Raw genomic sequence first — 20310 nt, 5'->3', positions numbered from 1 at the left:
TTACGTATTTTCCGAAACAAGATGGCCGCCAACAAAAATAGGCGGCAGCCTCGTTCTGACGATGACAAAACTAATGGCAGCTCTCGCGGGTCCACCCCTCAACCCGCTGCCTTCCTGCCCCACCCCCTGCATTGCTAAATGTCTCCGCTGCGGACGCTCAGAGCTGCACGTAGTCAAGTCACATCACATGCGCAGCTTCTTCCGCGAACCGGTACTATTTTTTTCACCTGGGCTATCGCTATCACGCAGAATACGCTCATTTCATGAATTGCATTCGACATTTAATATTGCGCGATATAGTATGGGCGTTATATAACGCCAACATCGTGTTGGCAAATATGTGTTGTATGTGGACTATTTCCTCGGGTTTTTATGTTTCACCCAATCGCAGCCCGCAAAGATTCCATTGAGGCGGATGAATACACGATTCCCAGTGAGCAGCCTAACACTGGATTCCCCTTAGTGAAGGAAAATCTCTTAACTTAAAATGAGGAGTGGGAGGGGTTTCGGGCTTCCTCGCGACAGTGGTGGAGTGATTGGCGTGAGCGTCTTACGAATCAAAGCAAAGGGATCGCTCAACATGCCTGCCTTCCGCATGTGGTCGGCCAATAGCCAGTAGAAGGGCGTGGATTTGGCGGTGCGCGTGCAGTGTTTGTCCGCCTCTCTTGTGTTGTATAGTGTATTACACCCAGATAGAGCCGTCTGAGTGGATTCCGGGAGGCGGACTGTGTACGGGCCGCTACCGGGAAGGAAGGTTTACTTCAGTATACCTTTGTATTAACTGACTGGTTTTGTTCGTGAATTAAAGTGGTAGTCCGACCGGGTGAGTACCGGGGGCAGTTCCCATTTTTCTCCTCTCGGTAATGGTTGCGCCGGGCGTGCTAACTGCATCCAAGGCGCTACGTCCGTTTAATGTTCGGGCTCCCTTCGGTTATAAATGGTCGGAGTGTGAAGAATGACCGGGGGGGTGGGTGTCATTGAGTCGCCCTGCTGTATGTACATATAACCTATGTGTGCTGATGTGTCGATAATTCCTCATAATTCCTATTATTATGGGATAGGATCTGTGTAAATTGCTGACACGTTGTGTGCGATGCATTGTAAGGGTCGTTGGCTGTAATTGTGAGTGTGTGTATATGTGCCACTCGTCTTTACTTTGTGTGTTTGTGTTGTACGCTTGTGTCTATGCATGGCCACTCTTGCATGTCAATAATCAACCAGCTGGTGATCAAGTTTGGGAACTTGGTATGCGAACCTGGGTGTGTTCTTATGTGAGCTAAATTAACCTCTTCAATGAAGCTATTCTGCTGTAGGTGGCCTTTATCATGGCTAAAATAACTTCTCGTAGAGGCATATTTTTGCTATTTGCACCATTTTATTTCACCTTGAAGACATGAGTAACGTGACACGGTATTTCCCGGCTTGGTTACATTTTTCTTTTTTTTATCCTTTAGGTCCAACAATGATGGTGCTTGGGCACCAAGATAGATTACACGTCCTAGTTGGACAAAGGTTCGCTATCGTGCTGGGAAGCGACGTGGAGTTGGATGTAAATAGGGTGTCGGAGTGGCCGTGGAGATGTGGAGTGATTCGGGCGGCCTCCCATAAAGATATTTACTGCACCGATTTGAAGGTAAGAGCATTACCGCTTCTTCCAGTGACAGGTGGTGGTTTTGTTGTCCACCAGATGATTCATTTGCTCTATGGATTCTTTTTTGTTGGTAGTTCAGCTGTTTGTCTGCATTGGTTGATATGGGCTTATTGCCGTTTAATGGTTTCCTTGGTAATCTATACGCTCTGGTGCGTAGTTTTGTGAAGCAGGATTGTTGACTTGGCATAACGTGGCCAAGTTTCATTACTAGGAAGCACTGTTGACCTCCTTGCTCCTCCCAGTAGTGACATCACGTTTGGTTATTTACAAATGATTCTGCAATGACAGCATTCCATTCATAAAAAGTGTGACTGGGGGGTGTGGCTTAAAGGGGCTGACCAATGAGTGCTGCCTTTTAACATGTGCGTCCTGGTTCTTGCATATTTGGGGTATGCCTGTGCTGTCTTTCAATGGCTCCTAAAATGCTTTTCTATTACATTTTGCCTTTTACCCTGTAACAAGGAGTTAATTTCCATGGTAAGATTACTGACTAGCGTGTGAGTAATAGCACTCCGGGTAGTGTCTGGTTAATCCAGTAGATCTTACAGTCGTGCCGCATGTGTTGGTCTTTTCCCAAGTAGCTTGTCATCATTGTGTTCCAAGTCTGGTACACATGTTTTTTGTTTGAAAGAGTTAATTTAGGTTTTGACGCTAGACGTCGGTGGCACTTAAAAAGCAGCACATTGGCCGGCATGGGAATGGGAAAGTGTTCTCACGATGGAATACGGTGTGGTATGCCCAGTGCGTTCCGGGCGATGTGCTTCTACGGCACCCATATGTCGATGTTACGCTTAATATCGTTTCCCGTTATTTTCTGAGGACCTTGGTCCTGACGTTGGCTTCAGTGGGGAGCGTGATGACTTTAAATAAGAAATTGCTGAGCGTGTCCAGCACAGAAGTGTTTTCTATAGCTTCAGACTTATGAAATGGCACCCTTGTGATTTAGTTAGGTTGGTAGTGAAAGGCTTGACCTTAATACCATAACATTTTGAGGAATACTTAGGCTTTGTGACACCTGCTGTTGGATGTGAGCTCCTTTTGGCTGATTAAGGACGTAGGACGCGTCTGGTGTAGCTTATATATAATGATCTGTTACAGAAAGTGTGAACATTACTATTATGACAAAGTGACACCACCTTCTCATGTCCATCCCGACACGTATTCTCCAAAACATATCTGTATAGAACTTCGGAGCCGCTGGTTCTTGGCGTTGGGTTAGACGAATCGTTTATTGGTCAACGCCTCGCGTGTTCAGGAAGCCAAGTCTTTTCGTAGCATTGCGAGCCTCGCTAGGTCGACCTGCTAGTAGACCGAGGATGTCCCAACAATTCACGGCCCTTTTGTGTACTAAATGCCAGCAACGTCTAGCAAGTCTTTATTACATGTCTATTCACCATCCTCCGATCCCACAAACCTTTCATTTTGTACAACATCAGGTTGTAGGCTTGGCATCCTTTCTAATAAGTTACCTGCTTCACTCATAACTTGCTTGGGTCCCATCATAAAGCTTGCTGACATAACGGGCATGCAGACAGCGTGGATAGCTTTCCCAGGCGCTACATGTTACAGGAAGATACCCTAAAGAGACTTTTCGTAATGGCGATTACCGTCTTCTAGGTTACTGTTCTCCGTATGCGTTGTTATTCCTCCTCAATATGCTCAGTTTAGGCACCCCCGTTGGGTCAATGAGGAGAAAGGCTAGATCTTCATGACAGGAAGCTAATTGGATAGTTCTGGCTCTGTCACAGGCTACCACCAGTCTCTTATGAGGTGATCTTTTAAGAAGAAATGTTCTGCATATATCCAATAAGTGTGATAGTAAACCCCCCCCCCGCGTGATTCTGTGTATATCTATGGGAGATACTCCCGGCCACTGAAGCCCATCATGTTTGCCGTCTGTAGCCTGTTGGACAGCTGGTGCGGCGGCAGGGCATGCTGGATGCAATCACCAATAGAAAGCTGTTAGGATCGTATGTGGCGCATGCATGAGGGCATCAGGAGGCAGCCTCTGACAACCTTAAAGGAACGGTCTGCTAAACGCATACTGAAAGTGCTTTGATATGCACGCTGGCAGCACAGAACGCAAAATACCGGCCCTCTCCCTGCCCCACGAACCTGCCAATAACCGGGGTCAGTGGGAACGCTTTCTGTGTGTATGGGGGGGGGGGTAATCACGACATCTGGCTGGACAGGTTGGTGGCGAGTATCCTGTGCATCGAGGGAGCCAGGGCTCTGATCATCCTCAATAAAAACAAACTTTTAGCTAGTGTGTGTGTGTTGGTGTTGATGGGGGGGTGTGTTGGTGTTGATGGGGGGTTGCGTTTGGTGTTGAGGGGTGTTTGGCCATTCCATGCAAGTTGTTGCTGTGTTCAACCACCCATGGCCGCCCCTTGATTTACTATTAAGTATTTAAGTATTTCCGCAATCTGTCTGGTAACCCGAGCGCTGGATGTTCTACATTAAAATAAAACCCACCCGTTTCCTTATTCTCTGCCATGTCCGGTGATCATCTGCTGCCCCGCCGCAGTGGGCCTTCTACCTGCCGTGTACTGGTTTCGCTTGTCAGCAACCGGTTGAAACCATAAGAGCTGGAAACATGTTGCTTTGGCTTCCCGTGCATTTATTTTCTAAATACGTGTGTGTGTGTGTGTGAAACATGAACATGCGGTGTCTGTGTATCATATATAGAAGCTATGTTTTGCTTGTGTGGAGGGGGCTTTTTTTTTTGCCTTGGGCCCCAGGAGGGGGTTGTTTGGAGGCAATAAGTGTGCTATTGTTTTCTTGGCTGTGAATGTCCTGTGCAGGCTGTTGTGCGCTGCTACTGTGTCGTCCCAGTATTCCCCATCCCCCGCTGCCTTTGGAGCTTGGTGTGTACGTGCCGTCTGCCCTGACAAAGAGGGGGAGGGTTTTATCTAATGTAAACTCCAAGCCGGCTGCTTCTGCACATATAAGGAGAGGGGGTATTTCTGGCCCGCACTGGCCCCATGAGTCACGCTATGACACGTGAAATGATTCTGATGGCCACGGCACATTTATGTTTTTGTTTTACACACAGATCCACTGTTCTGACTGCTGTAGGACAGATCACAGATCTATTGTGTGAGAACGCAAATGGCCGGTGATCGTGGAGCTGAATAAGGGTGTGATGAATGTGTAAGAGGCATCAGCGGACGTCACACTGGCTGATACGCAACATATATATATTATACACACACACAATGTGTCTGTAGTGTGCTACTAACCATCAGGGAGGCTGCTGGGCTTTGTGGTGTGTGTCGGAGGAACTGTCTTTTTTGGCCCTCTGTTTTACAACCCTGCCGCTGTTGTTGTTGCCATCACTACTGCATATATATATATATATATATATATATATATATATATATATAATTAGTTTGGTGCTGTGTGTCCGCGCCGCTCACATGTTGGCAGTCGGCCCTCGTGGTCACAGGGAAGCCGGGCAGGTAATATGACAGGAGTCGCAGCGACTACCTTTACTGCCCCGTAACTCATATTGTAATCTTTTCATGTTCATCCCCAGCCACAGGAAGCCTTAAGCTCTGTGCTCCTAGTTAACGCTTTGTGCAGTTGTGTCAATGGCTGACTCCTCCCCTCAGGGATGGATCCAGCCACACGAGGCCTTGCTTTCATTTTCAGCTTTGCTCTTATTGGTTGAGATGTGACAAGCAAAGTGAGGAAAGAGCTCTATGCAGGTTAATTGATGATTATCATTTGGCTTCCCAGTGTGTTTATCCTGTGAGTAATATGGCACTCATTAAATCAGTATGGCTGTGTGTTTGAAGCTGGGTCCTTTGTAGGCCGTGCTGATGTGATATTACTACGTCGTTCTATGTCAGTGTTTGCTACATGATGTCTTGCCTTCATGGACGTTTGTCACCCAAATAAATATCAGGACGTGGTATTGAGGAGACGAGAATGCCTCCGTGCAACCCTTGTCATACCTCGTATATTATTCCTCCTACGTGTTCGCAGCCTGCCCTTGGTGGCCACGTATGGCAGATTCCGCCATGGTGTGGCTCACTGTTTTGTTTGTAATATGAGAATAAATGTATTGGTTGAAAAAAAAAATTTTTGTTTTTTTTTTGCTTGCTGGGGAGGCCAACATGACAGAAATAGCCATGTCCAAAGTTAGGGTGATGCCGTCATAGATCATTCTTGCCTGTCTGTGCGCAGTCATTAGCTGGGGGAAGCCCTTAGCTCTGTGCTTCTAGTTAACGCTTTGTGAAGTTCTATCAGTGGCTGACTCCGCCCACACCCCCCCCCCCACCAGTCATGGAACAGCCAATAAAGGCCTTTCTTTCATTTTCAGCTTTGCTCTTATTGGCTGAGTTGTGAAAAGGGAAGTGAGTTTTATCTTCTCTCATTCCCCATAACCTCATAATGGATTGTAAGATAGTAAAGGCAGGGGGACCTTCTCCTGTGCCGGCACGTCTTATGGCTTACTTGTCCTATGGGATGGTCCCTTATTGTGACCCTCTATGGAATCTGCAAACATCCTGCGACTTAAAGAATAAAGGAGGCAAAACCCAGATGCAGATTCATTGATATCCCGCATTTGCATTATCCATATAAGCAAAAATAATTAGATTTTTTTTAGCAATATGTTAAAGATTGTATTATTATTACCTCCTCTAATGCCACCACTTAAACTACCTTGCCAATTAACACGTCTGGTCATCAGACTCGTATGGATGTCGCACTTTAGGAAATGGGGGGGGCTTTTTGTCACTTGAATAAATAGCAAGGAGTGGTGGGGAGGAGAGCGGAATGTCTCTGTGGCAAATTGCTCTGCTTAGGCTTTTGTGTGGCTACTGTTACCAAAAAGGCTTAGTCTGGCAGCTGTGCATTTCAATAGCCCGGAGCGTGGAGGAGGGACGGTGTTATGGAAATGACAGAACGCATCAACATCATTCAAAGCCGTGATCTGACTTGCATTTAATGGCTGGAAATAGTTTGCTTAGAAGGTGCAAACCTCTCTGTAAAAATCCTGTAGATATAGTGTATGCAAGTCTAACTGGTGGTGTCCAAATCTTAATTTATTAAACAAGATGAGAAAAACAATCAAATGAAATCACTAGGCAGTGTTCTACAGCATGTTCACGCAGAATATCATTGTGGGGATCCCAGGGCAGGCAAGCGATACTCTGTGTGCCAATGGTTAGTAGCAAGAGGGGGTGGCACAAGCTCTTTAGACCTTTTGATGTCCCTTTCTTTGTTTACATTCTAAGATTTCGGAGGATGTTCTTACTGTATCGGTCCTATAAATTACTAATTTGTGTTGAATCCCAGGTCTTGGCAGTTTTGCCTGTCCTTCTTGGGTGTTTTCTTTCTTTCCTCCTCTTGGAGACGTTGCTTGTTCAGGAAGGCCCTCCTGATGGCTCCTTTGCTTATGTTTTGCGCGCACAGGCATTAAGAGTACTTTCCCACATTCTCAGTATCTTCTCCCCTCAACGCTGAACCCATCTGCACCCCCCTCTATCATTCCTATTAAAGCTGGTACGTTCAAGCTTTACAGGAGTCACTTTAGTGAGAAATGTCATGGTTTTCATTTTACCCGTTCTGATATACATTAATGACAGGAGTCTGTTACTCAACGAGCCCCGGGCACCATTTGGATGATCGGTTATGGGCTTTGGTCATGCTATGTTAAGCCATAGGTTTAGCAAATGGCTGTTGCATATGGGTTCCTGTGTGTTTTGGTGTCCATCGCTGCACATTCTGCTTATTTGTGATAACACCACAGTCCTTGGTATTCCAAATCATACGGTGTGCTACCATGTATAAGACGTACCTTAATTTTAGGGCCGGAAATTATACTTCTATGGTGCCCAGGTTCCTGGATGAGTGTGATGTTAGGTGTGCTGGAATCTGGGTATGCCTGGGCATGATAGGAGTGTTATTGCTGTATGTTTAATAGCAATCACACTCCTATCATGCACAAGCAGCCAACGCATGCGCATCACTTTCAGCCTACCTGTGCCCCCCCCCCACTTACACATCCATGCTGTCAAACACGCATATTCATTCCCCCATCCACGCAGACTCATACTCTCCCCCACCCTTACATGAACTGCAGATCTTTCGGTGCCGCAGACTGTTTCCCTCTGCGTTGCTCGAACTCTGAGTGAACTTCTCTTGACCCGCCCAGGGGAGCAGGAATGGAGCGGAGTCATGTGATGTGATGTACATTCACGTGACTCCACTGGATTCCTGTGTCTCCTCGACGGAACGAGAGACGCTGCTGAGCAGTACAGAGGTAAGCGCAAAAAAAAAAAAAAATCTATAACCACTGTATAAGACCCACTCTGTTTTTACACCCCAAATTTTTCGAAAAAGGTGCGTTTTATAATGGGGGGGGTTAATACAGTAACTGTTCCATCCAGACCAAGGCTTTTATAATAAGTCTTCAGTATATCGTTAAAAAGACCCGACGGCTGACCAACTGCTTTACTTTTTCTAAGCTTTTTTTATTCATTCAACTTTTTTTTTTTTCCCCAGATCTGTTTGGAGTTTGAGAACGAACCATGGGAGACACGAACCTGGGTGGAACTGTATGGTGCCCAAGTCCAGATGTTTCTGGTAGAGCACAGCTTGGCGGTAGCTGATCGCGTATGCCCTAGTAACCCTAAGATTTCGGTTCAGTGCCCCGCAATGGTAAGTATCTGTTTCCTATATATTCACCCCTTAATTTTGGACAAAATCACTGTTGTACAGACCTGTTACTCGTGGCTGTAAGGGGTTATGTAGCAGGGCTTTTCTTCTGTGTCTATAGTTTTCAAGCTTGCAAAAATAACTGTCCTCTCAGCCCCAAGTTTACCTCCCAACATACAATGGGCATGTCTTAAAGTAGCTGGGATGTTTAGTTTATCAGAAATAGGGAGGTGTGTGTGATTCCTCCTCATGCACCTTGTGCCTACTGGAGGCATTTTCAGGAGATCGGTGCTTTTGATGTAGTCATTCCATGTGTTTCTTTCTATTTCCTCCAGACATTTAAGAGCTTGGTGAGCAAAGTGCCTATCGATTCGATTTCATGCATTCAGTTTCTTGGTGATAGAAACAAACTCTTCATGCCTAAAGACGCCGTGCAACCTGTGCGGGTAATTATACTTTAATGGCTCTTTGTCATTGTCTCTGGTGAAGAAGTAGTGCTTTGAACGTGGTGCTGAAAGACAAAGGCAGGTTATCACGAGAAGAGCAGGAGATCAGCAGGGAAGCTGCAGGAAATCCTCTCCATGCGTTCACTCAATGTACAGAATTTCACACTTGCGTCTTATGCCTTTGTTTCCGGCCCGGTTTCAAAGTTACTTCGTGGCAGATGTTCTATGATAGCCTCAGATAGGATAGCCTCAGATAATACTATTACATGTTAACTTCCAATTTATCTGCTTCACTTCACTATTTTGTTGTGGATATACTTTATGTGTCTGCATGTAGCATTATTATCATGATTGTATAGTAGATTACTTGTGTATGCCCGTTTCCGAAGGAAAGTGGGATTTCAGACCTTGGGTTGGGAACTTAATGCTGACCCGCATCGGTTCAGCTTATATCACTCATTGAGTCTAATGAGATGTCAGCATCGGCGCTGCCCGTGTGGCCTTGTGTTACAAATGTTTAATGGAAGTCTGCTGCTGTTTTTTCTTAGGATCGAGAGAACCTGAAGGAGTTCATGCAGGTGAATAGGAGCTTCTATAAAGAGTTCCAAGAAGTCATCAGGAAAAATGTGGATGAAAACCGTGTGCTTCAAGGTGAGATCCGAGCTCTGATGACTTTAAACACAGAGGATTGGGAAGCACTTAACACCTTCTAGGTTTTACCTTTTTGTGCCCAAAATCATGGAGGGTTTAATTAGACGCCTCCTTTATATTTGGCATGATCCCTGCTGCTTTCCCTTGCAAGGTGTGAGTTTGTTGTTCACCAGGTACCTGGTAATTGTGCTTTTGTGTTTCTGTTTTTTTACATTTAACTAAAAAGTAATCCCAAGAAGCTTTTCTTATATTAGATTTTAAGCTTTTATGTATGTGTGATCAGAGGTTACCCCGTAAATTATTCAGTTTCATGTATCTTTCTCTTAAAGCTGCAAAGAATTTAGTTGGAACATCCATAAAGGTCTATAGCATGGATCCATCAATCCAGTGGTTTTCGGCAACCGTACTCAACTCCAACCCCAATTTACGCACTCTGGAGATTAAATGTGAACAGGTATGCAGACTTACTAACAACTCCGTATCAGGGTTACATGCGTTCTACATAGCTTTGGGTATTGTCTGTTATATACTGTAATACATCTTTTTTTTTTTGTAGCTTCCATCTTTAAAAATTATTGACCCAGCACTGATACATGTTAAACTCGTACATAACTACTGTGATAAAACTGGTAAGATCTGCAGTTTTTTTTAATTTATTTATTTATTTTTGTGTAACTCATTACAGTTGACCTAATTCTGTAAGTATTTTTTTCCAGTAAGATCCAGGAAATCCCAACCCCCAAAAAGGGTGTCTCAGGAACTGATGGAGAAACCAGAAGCCAAACAGATTCGAGTTGAGAAGGTAAAGGTGGCCCAAAAAACCTTTTTGTGGTGGCAGTTTGTCATAATAGATATCAAGCTACTAAATAGCATGAACGTTTCAACTTGCTTCCATTTTATATTTATTTAGAGACAGAATGCCTACTTAGCTTTTATTATTTATTATTATTATTATTATTAGATGCCTGCAAATGACACCACACAGAAAAGCTTTATTACTTACTCCAGAGATGACGGGAAGACACTGGTAGTGGTTGACAACCCACAATCCTCAGGGAATCTAATAAACTTAATGAAGCCAGATCCACAACTGGTGAGTTCTTCATCTTTTGTGTACTCTTCGGTTATTTATCTTTTGGCTGCCTGTATAGTTCTAGATTACATGTCTTCTTTCTCCACAGACTGGAAATAACCTCTTCTCTATGCGTTCCGTGCCTGTTGATTTTGGAGACGCGTTGCTTGGTTGCACCGCCACCACACCGGCTAGCCAAAACCTGGCTTCCCGCGCAACGCCTCCGCAGGCAAATTCCCCGCCAAGCTTTGGTGCAGAGACCCCTCAGGGGTAAGTGTCTTCAAACGGCGTGTCTGTTATAATCTTAGAGATTGGGGGCATACATTTTTTTTCTTTTTATATCCTCCTATTTTACATGGAGCTGGCCTTGTGATCTTGGTTTGTTTAAACTATGGGAGTAATCCCTAAAAGAGAGCCTCAGAAGTTCATACGCTAAATGACCAACAGTATTTGGACATCCCTCCTGATTACTGCGTTTAGGATGTGGTCGATATATCCTCTGTGCCAAGAACCTAGATGTGATTTCTTCAAGGCTAGATCCTACACATTAGCATAGATACAGCTTCCATCTGCTGCTCTTTTGTGGAAAGTTGCTAGTCTCAAACTAAATGAAGCACCAGGCCTTGGAAGGATCACCGTGAGGTTTGTTCATTAACTAAACGTTTATTCTCTCCCTCTTCTAAAGGAAATTCAGCGGACTCGTGGAAACATCCTCAGTACTGAATGGTGAATACAATAATTTGTTCCTGAATGCTGCAATGTCCCAAGGCAATAACAGAGGCTTAGGTTTTGGCCTGGCAGAAAAGTCAACTGCTCCTTTTTCTTCAATTTCCTCAACTTTTCAGTCTTTGCCTGGCCAAAAAACTGGGATCAAATCAGAAAATCTCTTTGAGGCCTTCACAAAGCCGTCAACTGTGTTCCCCAAGGGCTTTGAGTTTTCAGTGGAGCGTTTTCCCGGCAAAAACACGCTCTCAGTGACTGATGCTCCCAAAAATGCTGACACAGCAAAAGTGTTCAGTGTGGCTTCCTCTACAAACAGCGTGAAACCGGTGACCGGCCAAGGACTAAACATCAAAAAAGAACACGTTGGTGGAACTCCTAATAAAGTAGAAGTGCCCCACGTTAGGAGCCCCACAAAAGCTGAGGGTGGTATGTAGTTTATGTATGTTGGTTTATAACCAGTATTTATTTTAGCTTTATTAAGTTTTTTTTGTTGTTTGCCTAAGATGTTTTATTTATTTTACAATATGCAAAACAATTATTATTGAAAATATATTTATATAAAATGACATTTAGCGGAAGGGATTCTGGTGCCCCAGCATAAAGAATCTATAAGCTGCTTTCTTGGTCTGTTTGCACCATGTGGCTGTTGATTATCCTTTTTTGGTCCTCTTGCCTGTCTCTGTTGATGACGTTTAATCTAACTTTTCGTGCGTTTCCTGGTATTTAGATCCATACAGTTAATGCGGCTTTTTTTCCATTCCGCTTACAGTTACCTATCCCAAATCGGTGCTGTTGGACACACAGAAATTAAAAAGATTGCAGCAAAGCGGAGACTGCTTCGTGCAAGATGGCTCCTGCAATAACATAGCGCCTCACCTTCACAAGTGCAGAGAATGCCGCCTAGACCGCTTTGGGAGAAGCAAGGAGCAGCGGGATTCGGCCGTATTCTGCAGGTTCTTCCATTTCCGCAGGTGAGGGACAAACCACCTTTTATATATATATTATATATTATCTTATTTCCCCACACACACACAAAAAGTTTCACATTCAGTGAACAGACCTCAATAACTATTGCCATTGGAGGCTGCCTTTACTGTTGTGTTGAGTAATCTGCCTTTTGCTGCTTGCGAGCAGGTTGTGGGTAGATGTGTTTCTTAAATGTTATTAACGGACCTGTTTTTGTTTTCTTTTAAGGTTACACTTTAACAAGCATGGAATATTGCGAGAGGGAGGATTCCTAACACCCAATAAATATGACGTTGAAGCAATAAATCTGTGGCTCCCTATACCAAACAGTGTTGTGGGGCTTGATCTGGACACAGCCAAATATATCCTTGCAAATATCGGGGACCACTTCTGCAAACTGGTCATGTCGGAGAAAGAAGTCATGACGTCCGTTGATGCACAAAGTAAGTCCCTTTTGGTTCTCTATATGTTTGAGCTCTGCTTAACAAACCCGATAACCCAGGGAGCCACATCGTACACGACATCAACATGTTCTGGATACTGCTTTAGTCTCTGGGGCATTAAGAAAGCTTGGGTAACCCCAGCCATCAAGAGCCCTTTGGAATCCCTGTGGTTGTTTGGTTTGCCATTAACCAGAAAATTTCCTCTGTCTGTCAAAGTATACAGAAATGCAAAGTAATTTTTTTAATGGTTCCTGAACAAAACTCCTATAATTAGTGAATTTAGAAGCACTTATAGAGCAAACTGCTCATAAGCAGTATGTTCAGGGGTCTCCAAATCGTCATCCAGCAGATAGTTTTCCTATCTTGCATACTGCCTCAGATGCGTTGTTCAGTTGAACTCCGTCATTATATGGAAATCTTTTCTTTTAGAACAAGTAGCCTGGAAGCGGGCAGTGCGTGGCGTCCGTGAAATGTGCGATGTCTGCGACACAACCATATTCAACCTTCACTGGGTCTGTCCCAAGTGTGGATTTGGAGTCTGTGTAGACTGCTACCGAATGAAAAAGAAAACCGGAGGTAAGGATGTGAATCTGTGGCGTCATTTATTCTCTGCCATCTCCGCCTCTCTTTCGTATAACATTTAGCGACCTTACAGCCATTTGTAAATATTGCTATAACCTTTCAGGATTATACCTAAAGCAGCCATGTTTACCTTGGTTTAGTATTTGTGTATAAATGGACATTTCCTTGAGAGCTGTGAATATTTTTTCATAATTAGGAACTTCTTATTTTGGTAATATATTCATGTTGCCATTTTTTTTCTCCATTTCAGACAATAATAGTGCTGGTTTTGCGTGGCTGAAATGTGTTAAAGGCCAATTACATGAGCCAGAAAATCTGATGCCGACGCAGATTATTCCGGGCAAAGGTAACGCGTTTAATTCTCCTACAGTATCTATCTTGTCGCTTTTAGAGTTGGTACAGCATGAATATATAGTTCGTATGTGAAATGCTTCCTTTCTCCGTGTTACAGCTCTTTATGATGTCGGAGATATTGTACACTCAGTTCGTGGGAAGTGGGGAATTAAATCTAATTGTCCGTGTTCCAACAAGCACCAGAAGCCTATATCAAAGCCCATTGTGAAAGAGGAAGTAAAGCAGGTAAATCACTGTTTTTATGTTTTTATTTTTTCCATTGGTTTTCGTGGTGGTGTCGGGGGTAGATAGTGTAATCTGTCACAATGAAAGTAAAAACTTCTGTGTTCCTTGCAGAGTTCTCTTGGCGGAGCCGAGTCAACAAATGGCAGCAGCATATCCCAGTCTGTCAAGTTATTTACACCTGAGCCAACGCCGGTTATCAGTAAAACGCCTTCGCTTTTACCATCTGGGCCACTGAGTTGGCTGACTAGTCTACCGCACACTACTGTGAACAAGGAAAACAAAGGTAACACAATGCATTTTTGTTTATATGCATATGAGTCTTGTTTGTGTTTTGTGGTGTCTGTTTTGATGGATTTATATATATTGCGTTCTATGTTTTGGCCTATATGGAGGGGGAATGTGATCTAATTCTGCAATTATTTCCCACAGACAACCTGTTCGCTTCCTCATTCAAAACTGAATCCAAAACGCTACCATCCTTCGCAACTTTTGGGAAGCCTGTATCCGCTCTGCAAACATTCAGCAGCTCAATTTTAACTCCGATGAGTAATAACAACTCTGGCTTCTTACGGAACCTCCTCAATTCTTCCAGTATCAAGGTAAGCAAGCCCCTGTAGTGTCTGTGTTAGACTGTATGTATGTTGTTTGTTATCGGCTCAGTCGTATTCCCTTATGAAACCGCAATAAAGCCTTCCATGCCAACACAGACAGATAAGCAGCCCTTTTAAAACTTTCTTAGATAAAATGTTCTGTTTTGATGTGCAAGTCTGTTTTATTTCTGGCGCCCCGTTGATGAATGCTTGCCTTGTGTGTTGAGAATTGTGGTTCTGTACTTGAAAGCCGTGGCGGTTTTGTTCCGAGTTGCCTTATCTTGTGCCATTAACTCAAATGTGTGTTTTGCACTTGCAGCAGGAGACCAACGAGAAGAGCACTCCTAAAATTTTGGATGACATCTTTGCTTCGTTGGTTCAAACTAAACCTGCCAACGAAGTGGCCAGAAAACCCCAGGGGCTCCCGATCCAGCCCAGCCTCATGGGCTTCAACACTCCGCACTACTGGCTCTGCGATAACCGATTGCTGTGCCTGCAGGATCCCAGCAACAAGAGCAACTGGAACGTGTTCAGAGAGTGTTGGAAGCAGGGCCAGGTACTCCACGGCATTCAGCGTCTCTGCTGCTTCCATGTTTTCTCTGTTTATGTGGCTCATACCTCTTTATAGCTGTTGTGTTGGACTTAATTCACATTAATTAGTTGAATGGAGAAAATTCAGTAGAGATTGAGCCTGCATTCTACACCACTAGGATTTAATGAGCTTGGACCAGAACGGCTTTGCATGTGACTCTTGTCTACACTTAATTTTGACAAAATAATGCAAATGTGGTTTTGTTTTTCGCCCCTCATGGACCCAGTCAGTGCCAATGCAGAAGGCCAGACAGAAGAACTTGAGCTCTTTTATGTACTGTAGATGAAGCTCCTGTCTGCTCTGAGGAAGCTGTTTTTGTGTACCTGAATAATGTTTATGTATTTTACCTTTTTAGCCTGTAATGGTGTCGGGGGTGCACCATAAATTGAATCGTGAACTTTGGAAACCTGAATCCTTCAGGAGAGAGTTTGGGGAACAGGAAGCTGACCTCGTAAATTGTAGAACCAATGACATCATCACTGGAGCAACAGTTGGTGAATTCTGGGATGGCTTTGAAGACATTTCAGGTATGGTGCCTATGATGTCTGAGTGGTGCTTTTGTATTTATCAGAATCCCCTCAGGTGTGTTGGTGCTCAGTAGTCTTTTGTGTTTCTTTTGCAAACAGAAGTAAAGATGCTTTTTACGGTTATTTGAAACAACCTTCCAATTTTTTTATTTTACCAGCACGCATTAAATCCAGTGAAGGGGAAGAGATGGTCCTGAAACTAAAAGACTGGCCACCGGGAGAAGACTTCAGGGACATGATGCAATCTCGGTATGCAGCATTCTAGCCCAAATAATGATGCGCATATGGGGTCTTTCTGTCTGCTTCCCATCGCCTCCATCTCTCAACATTTTGCTCCGCTGCTTGGCGGCTTAAAGTAGCCAGTTAGTGGCAAGAAAGCACTCCTTTTGAGAGTACGGGAGCAATGCGCACAAGGTCTCAATAGCTCAGAGCATTGGCTGAGAAACATCTGGAGCTGACTGGCTGCAAGGAGATGTCTGGCCAAAGGGGCAAATGTACCTAGGGAATTCTGCAGAGTACTACATGCCTTTACAAGAGGATCATCGCACAAATGTAAAGGACTTCTCCGATATCACATGCGTTAAACTGCATTTGATGGCTGGAGTGTCCCTTGGAAAGAGTTAAATACTGAATTCAGTATGCAAGCTTGCCAGTAGTGAGTCACTCAATTAAACTCTGCATTAATGAAAATAATAGCGTATAATAACATTTATTATTACTGTTTTATATAGTAGCATCATATTTTACTGTGCTGTACACTGAGTAAATAGCTTAAACAATGTTATAACTGTACTTAAGTTTGACGTAAATATTTTGCTTGTTTGGCAGGTTTGACGACCTCATGAATAACATTCCGTTACCGGAATACACCAAGAGGGAGGGCAGACTGAATCTCGCGTCCAGACTCCCATCTTATTTTGTGCGGCCTGATTTGGGACCTAAAATGTACAATGCTTACGGTAAGGCTTGGCTATGCAACTGAATATGTGCGTTTCAAGAATTTATTTTAGAGACTTACTTGATGTTAATGGCTTTGCTTTTTAAACAGGTTTAATAACCCCAGAGGACAGAAAATATGGGACCACCAATCTCCACCTCGATGTGTCTGATGCCGCCAACGTTATGGTGTATGTGGGGATCCCAAAAGGACAGCAGGATCAGGAACAGGGTATGTTTATTTGCCAACCCAAATCATCCATGAGCCGGGACCCTTCATCTTCATTGTAAATCAGTGTTTAATGTACATTTTCTTCACTCTTGTAACAGAGGTTCTCAAGACCATACAAGATGGTGATGCAGATGAACTGACCATCAAGCGGTACGTGGAGTTCAAAGAGAAGCCAGGAGCTCTGTGGCACATATTTGCTGCCAAGGACACCGAGAAAATCAGGCAGTTCCTTAAAAAGGTGAGGAAATTCACTCCAGGTGACACTTTGGTATTCATAATCTAGAGATCATGGCACTACTTTCTCCTTGCCTTCAGTGCATTCTGCGGCCCCCCTTCAGCATTCAGTACGGTTTGCTTTCCTTATACACACGTTACTGTCCACCATACAGAAATGAATAGCTTTGAAGCTACAAATAATGGAAGCTGTGAGATTTTTATTTTTTTAGAACGTGTCTTAAATTTGTATTTGTTCTTCCTCTCATCCTAAGGTGGCCGAAGAACAAGGTCAAGAAAACCCACCTGATCACGATCCTATCCATGATCAGAGCTGGTACTTGGACAGTGGTTTGAGGAAGAGGCTGCTCAAGGAGCACGGTGTTCAGGGATGGGCAATTGTCCAGTTCCTGGGTGACGTTGTATTCATTCCAGCTGGAGCTCCACATCAGGTAACAGACTTTGTTTCTTGTGTGGTTCTTTGGAAATAACATTATATTCAGGGTGACTGTGTTGACGGCCCAGACAAGCCATCGCTGAAACGTATCTGCCGGGCATCCGCTTCATGGCCGTGTGTAAACTTTGTTTTCTGCGGCTGCAGGACACGTAACCAAAAACTATTTTACTGTAAAGCTCTTCCAGGGCAGCAGAGAGGAATAGGTTGGTAAAAAATGGATATCTTACTCATAAAATCTTTCTTTTTAGGTTCATAATTTGTACAGTTGCATAAAAGTGGCAGAAGATTTTGTTTCCCCGGAACACGTGAAACACTGTTTCTGGCTAACTCAGGAATTCCGCTATCTTTCGCATACACATACAAACCACGAAGACAAACTACAGGTAATTATCACGGCATGATTTCTGGATGGATTTGTTAAAGGGGCGCTCACTGAAACTTGTATTTAATGCTGAATGAGAAATATGTCTGTCCAGTGGGACTTCCGCTTTAAAAGAAGCTGTTTTGTACCAAATGTTGGCAGTCTGTCAGGCAAAATCTCGTTTATTTACCGTATTTGCTCGATTATAAGACAAGGTTTTTTCCAGAGCAAATGCTCTGAAAAATACCCCTTGTCTTCTAATCGGGGTCGTCTTATAATCAGACCTCACCTAGGTCTGACGATGAGACTAAGATCCAGATCCCCCGCAGCGATGTAGGGGACCTGGATCCTCTTGCCCCAAACACTGCGTCCATCACGCAGACCTTCCCCGACTGTCAGGACTACGCACCGGGGACTCAGAAGCTCCGGGTAAGTTTGGGGGAGGGAGTGTTAAATGGGTGGGGCATAAGGCATTTCTGGAGGCAGAGTGCTCTGTGAAATGGCTTTTAACCCCCTTAATGCCACTCTGCCTCCAGAAATGCCTTATACCTCCCTATATGCCACTCTGCCCCATAATATGGCTTTTAACCCCCTAAATGCCTGAGGCATATAGGGGTATAAGGCAATTCTAGAGGCAGAGTGTGCCACGCATATCATGGGGCACAGTGGCATATAGGGGGAATAAGGCATTTCTGGGGTACAGTGGCATATAGGGGGAATAAGGCATTTCTGGGGCAGAGTGGCAAGCCAGGGGGCAGATGTGCATAACTGGGGGGGCAGGTTGAAAAAAAAAAAAGAAAGAAGGCTTTCTGTAAAGATATCTTTAACAGCACAGTTGCTGGCACCATGTATTAAGTTGTGTTGAAGACGTCCCTGCATTAGAGATCCACTTTCAATCTCTGATAGATATGTGGATTTTTTTCCACCAGCGAGACTCACGTTTTGTTTTCCATGCAGGTAAAGAACGTTATTTACCACGCTGTAAAGGATGCTGTTGCGATATTAAAGGCTAACGAAGCGAGTCTCGGCAAGGTTTAACGGCAAACCTTAGAATGGATTTTGTACAAACTTCTTCTGGCAGCTGAATTAATCAAATCACTAGTTCTATCGAGATGATGCGAATATGAACTTTACTCGTTTCTCCTGTAACCCATCTCGCAGCCCTCGCCGTACACCTCCAACAGCATTTTAGGAGACATTTCCAGCCACGGGAAAAATCCATCGAACGATTACAAACAAGGAATGAACAAATGGGAGATTCTCTACAAAACTCCCAGCAGCTTTGGTCTCTGTCCTGAGCGGGGAAAACTTTTTTTTAAAAAAAGAAAAAGTGCCATGTTGAAGAAAAATAGAGAAAACCGATGTGAGTGATGATCAGCTTTCCGAGTTGCTGCTTACATCTGGCTCTTAAATGGTCAATGTTTCAAAACCAAAACACTTTTTTAAAACTGTACTGAAATATACCTCTCAGATTTTTGGACGTTATCCAAAAATACTCTGTAAATCTGGTCCTTCCCTGTTCTGTTTTTTTTTTTGTTTTCCCTAATATGTGTGGGAAATTGGGGAGGTAACAATTAAAGCCCTTTTTTTTCCTTTTATAAATATATATATATATATATATATAAGAATATTGTAGCCTTGAGGATTGCTGGAATGCGCGTTCTAAGTAAAATGTAAATAAGCAGGCTCTTATCATTTTACATTAATCTAGAACTAGCACTGATGGTGCCTGTGTAATTAAATACATTGATTTAGATACTTTGCAATTGTACGACTTTAATTTAATTAACGTTACTTTGGAATATTAATTTGCTTGAGTGTGGGGCGGATGAGTTCAGAACGAACCCGATGGTTAACGGGTCATCGAATACACTTGTAATTTTTGTATTACTTCAGTACTTATAAATAAAGTTATTTGTGTTTGATTTATTTTTTTCTTTTTCTTTCGACTTTCGTATTGGCGCCGAACAGCAGGTTTGTACGTAGGTGTATTCACTAACCCCCTAGGAAATCTAAAAGCATCGGTAGCCTTCCTGCCTAGAATTCGATGTCGGATAAGAACCATTCAGCGCATCTACTGTAAGAAAATTAACCCCTTCAGTACACTACACTAAATGATATACACATTTCTGTAAAATTGAATTAAAAGGACTGTAGAGTCTGTAGAATATTCGTACGCAACAATGTTTCTCTGCCTCTTGCCTCCCAAAAGAACCGAGTAAGAGGAGGGCACAGCTTAACGCTCAAAACATTCTTTCTGTGATCGGTCATCACGGCGATCACAAGGTCAGAAGTGCGCACGTTGGCTATTGCTGGGACTGCCTCGACGTTCCATGCCGTTGCGTGGTCTGTATTAGAGGACTGCATTGGGAGGCGGGTTTTTCTGGGACTGCGGGCGGGAGCGGGTGGTCAGGCACTGTACCTGCGGGTCCCGGTAATCCCGCGCAGTCCCGCAAGGATGCCTTCTCGCTGCTCCATTACAGTGTCTCCTATCTTGCTCGGCCCATGAACAAGGCAGAGTCATGTGATGTGATGTCACTTCCTGTGACTCCGCCTTGTTCCTGGGCGGAGCAAGAGAAGAGTCGCTGTGAGGGAACAACTCGAGGGCAGTCTTGCGGGA

The 20310-nt window shown here is 43.9% G+C and overlaps 1 protein-coding gene across 1 annotated transcript; it reads left to right on the top strand.

The window, feature by feature from the left end:
* The first annotated feature begins 647 nt into the window (after positions 1-647).
* On the top strand, positions 648-19619 carry KDM3A (lysine demethylase 3A). Its single transcript, XM_053458140.1, has 27 exons — positions 648-823; positions 1455-1633; positions 8168-8323; positions 8656-8766; positions 9315-9417; positions 9747-9871; positions 9974-10046; positions 10134-10219; positions 10379-10510; positions 10599-10759; positions 11175-11638; positions 11982-12183; positions 12407-12621; positions 13051-13197; positions 13454-13549; positions 13655-13782; positions 13894-14065; positions 14212-14381; positions 14692-14928; positions 15320-15491; positions 15650-15740; positions 16320-16450; positions 16540-16659; positions 16758-16897; positions 17148-17324; positions 17578-17712; positions 18648-19619. Exons 2-27 carry the CDS (start codon positions 1463-1465, stop codon positions 18726-18728), a joined length of 3996 nt encoding a protein of 1331 aa, XP_053314115.1. The 5' UTR covers positions 648-823; positions 1455-1462; the 3' UTR covers positions 18729-19619.
* Positions 19620-20310: the final 691 nt, after the last annotated feature.

The sequence above is a fragment of the Spea bombifrons genome, chromosome 1 (genome assembly GCF_027358695.1).
Source record: "Spea bombifrons isolate aSpeBom1 chromosome 1, aSpeBom1.2.pri, whole genome shotgun sequence".
Classification (NCBI taxonomy): Eukaryota; Metazoa; Chordata; class Amphibia; order Anura; family Pelobatidae; genus Spea; species Spea bombifrons.
The sequence above is the reverse complement of the archived record's forward strand: the minus strand, read 5'-3'. Positions and strand labels throughout refer to the sequence as shown.

Coding starts and splice junctions, on each gene's coding strand:
- KDM3A (XM_053458140.1), top strand. CDS start 1,463: ATGATGGTGCTTGGGCACCAAGATAGATTACACGTCCTAGTTGGACAA. Junction 12,622..13,050: donor GACGTCCGTTGATGCACAAA/GTAAGTCCCTTT, acceptor CTTTTCTTTTAG/AACAAGTAGCCTGGAAGCGG. Junction 15,492..15,649: donor TGGCTTTGAAGACATTTCAG/GTATGGTGCCTA, acceptor TTATTTTACCAG/CACGCATTAAATCCAGTGAA.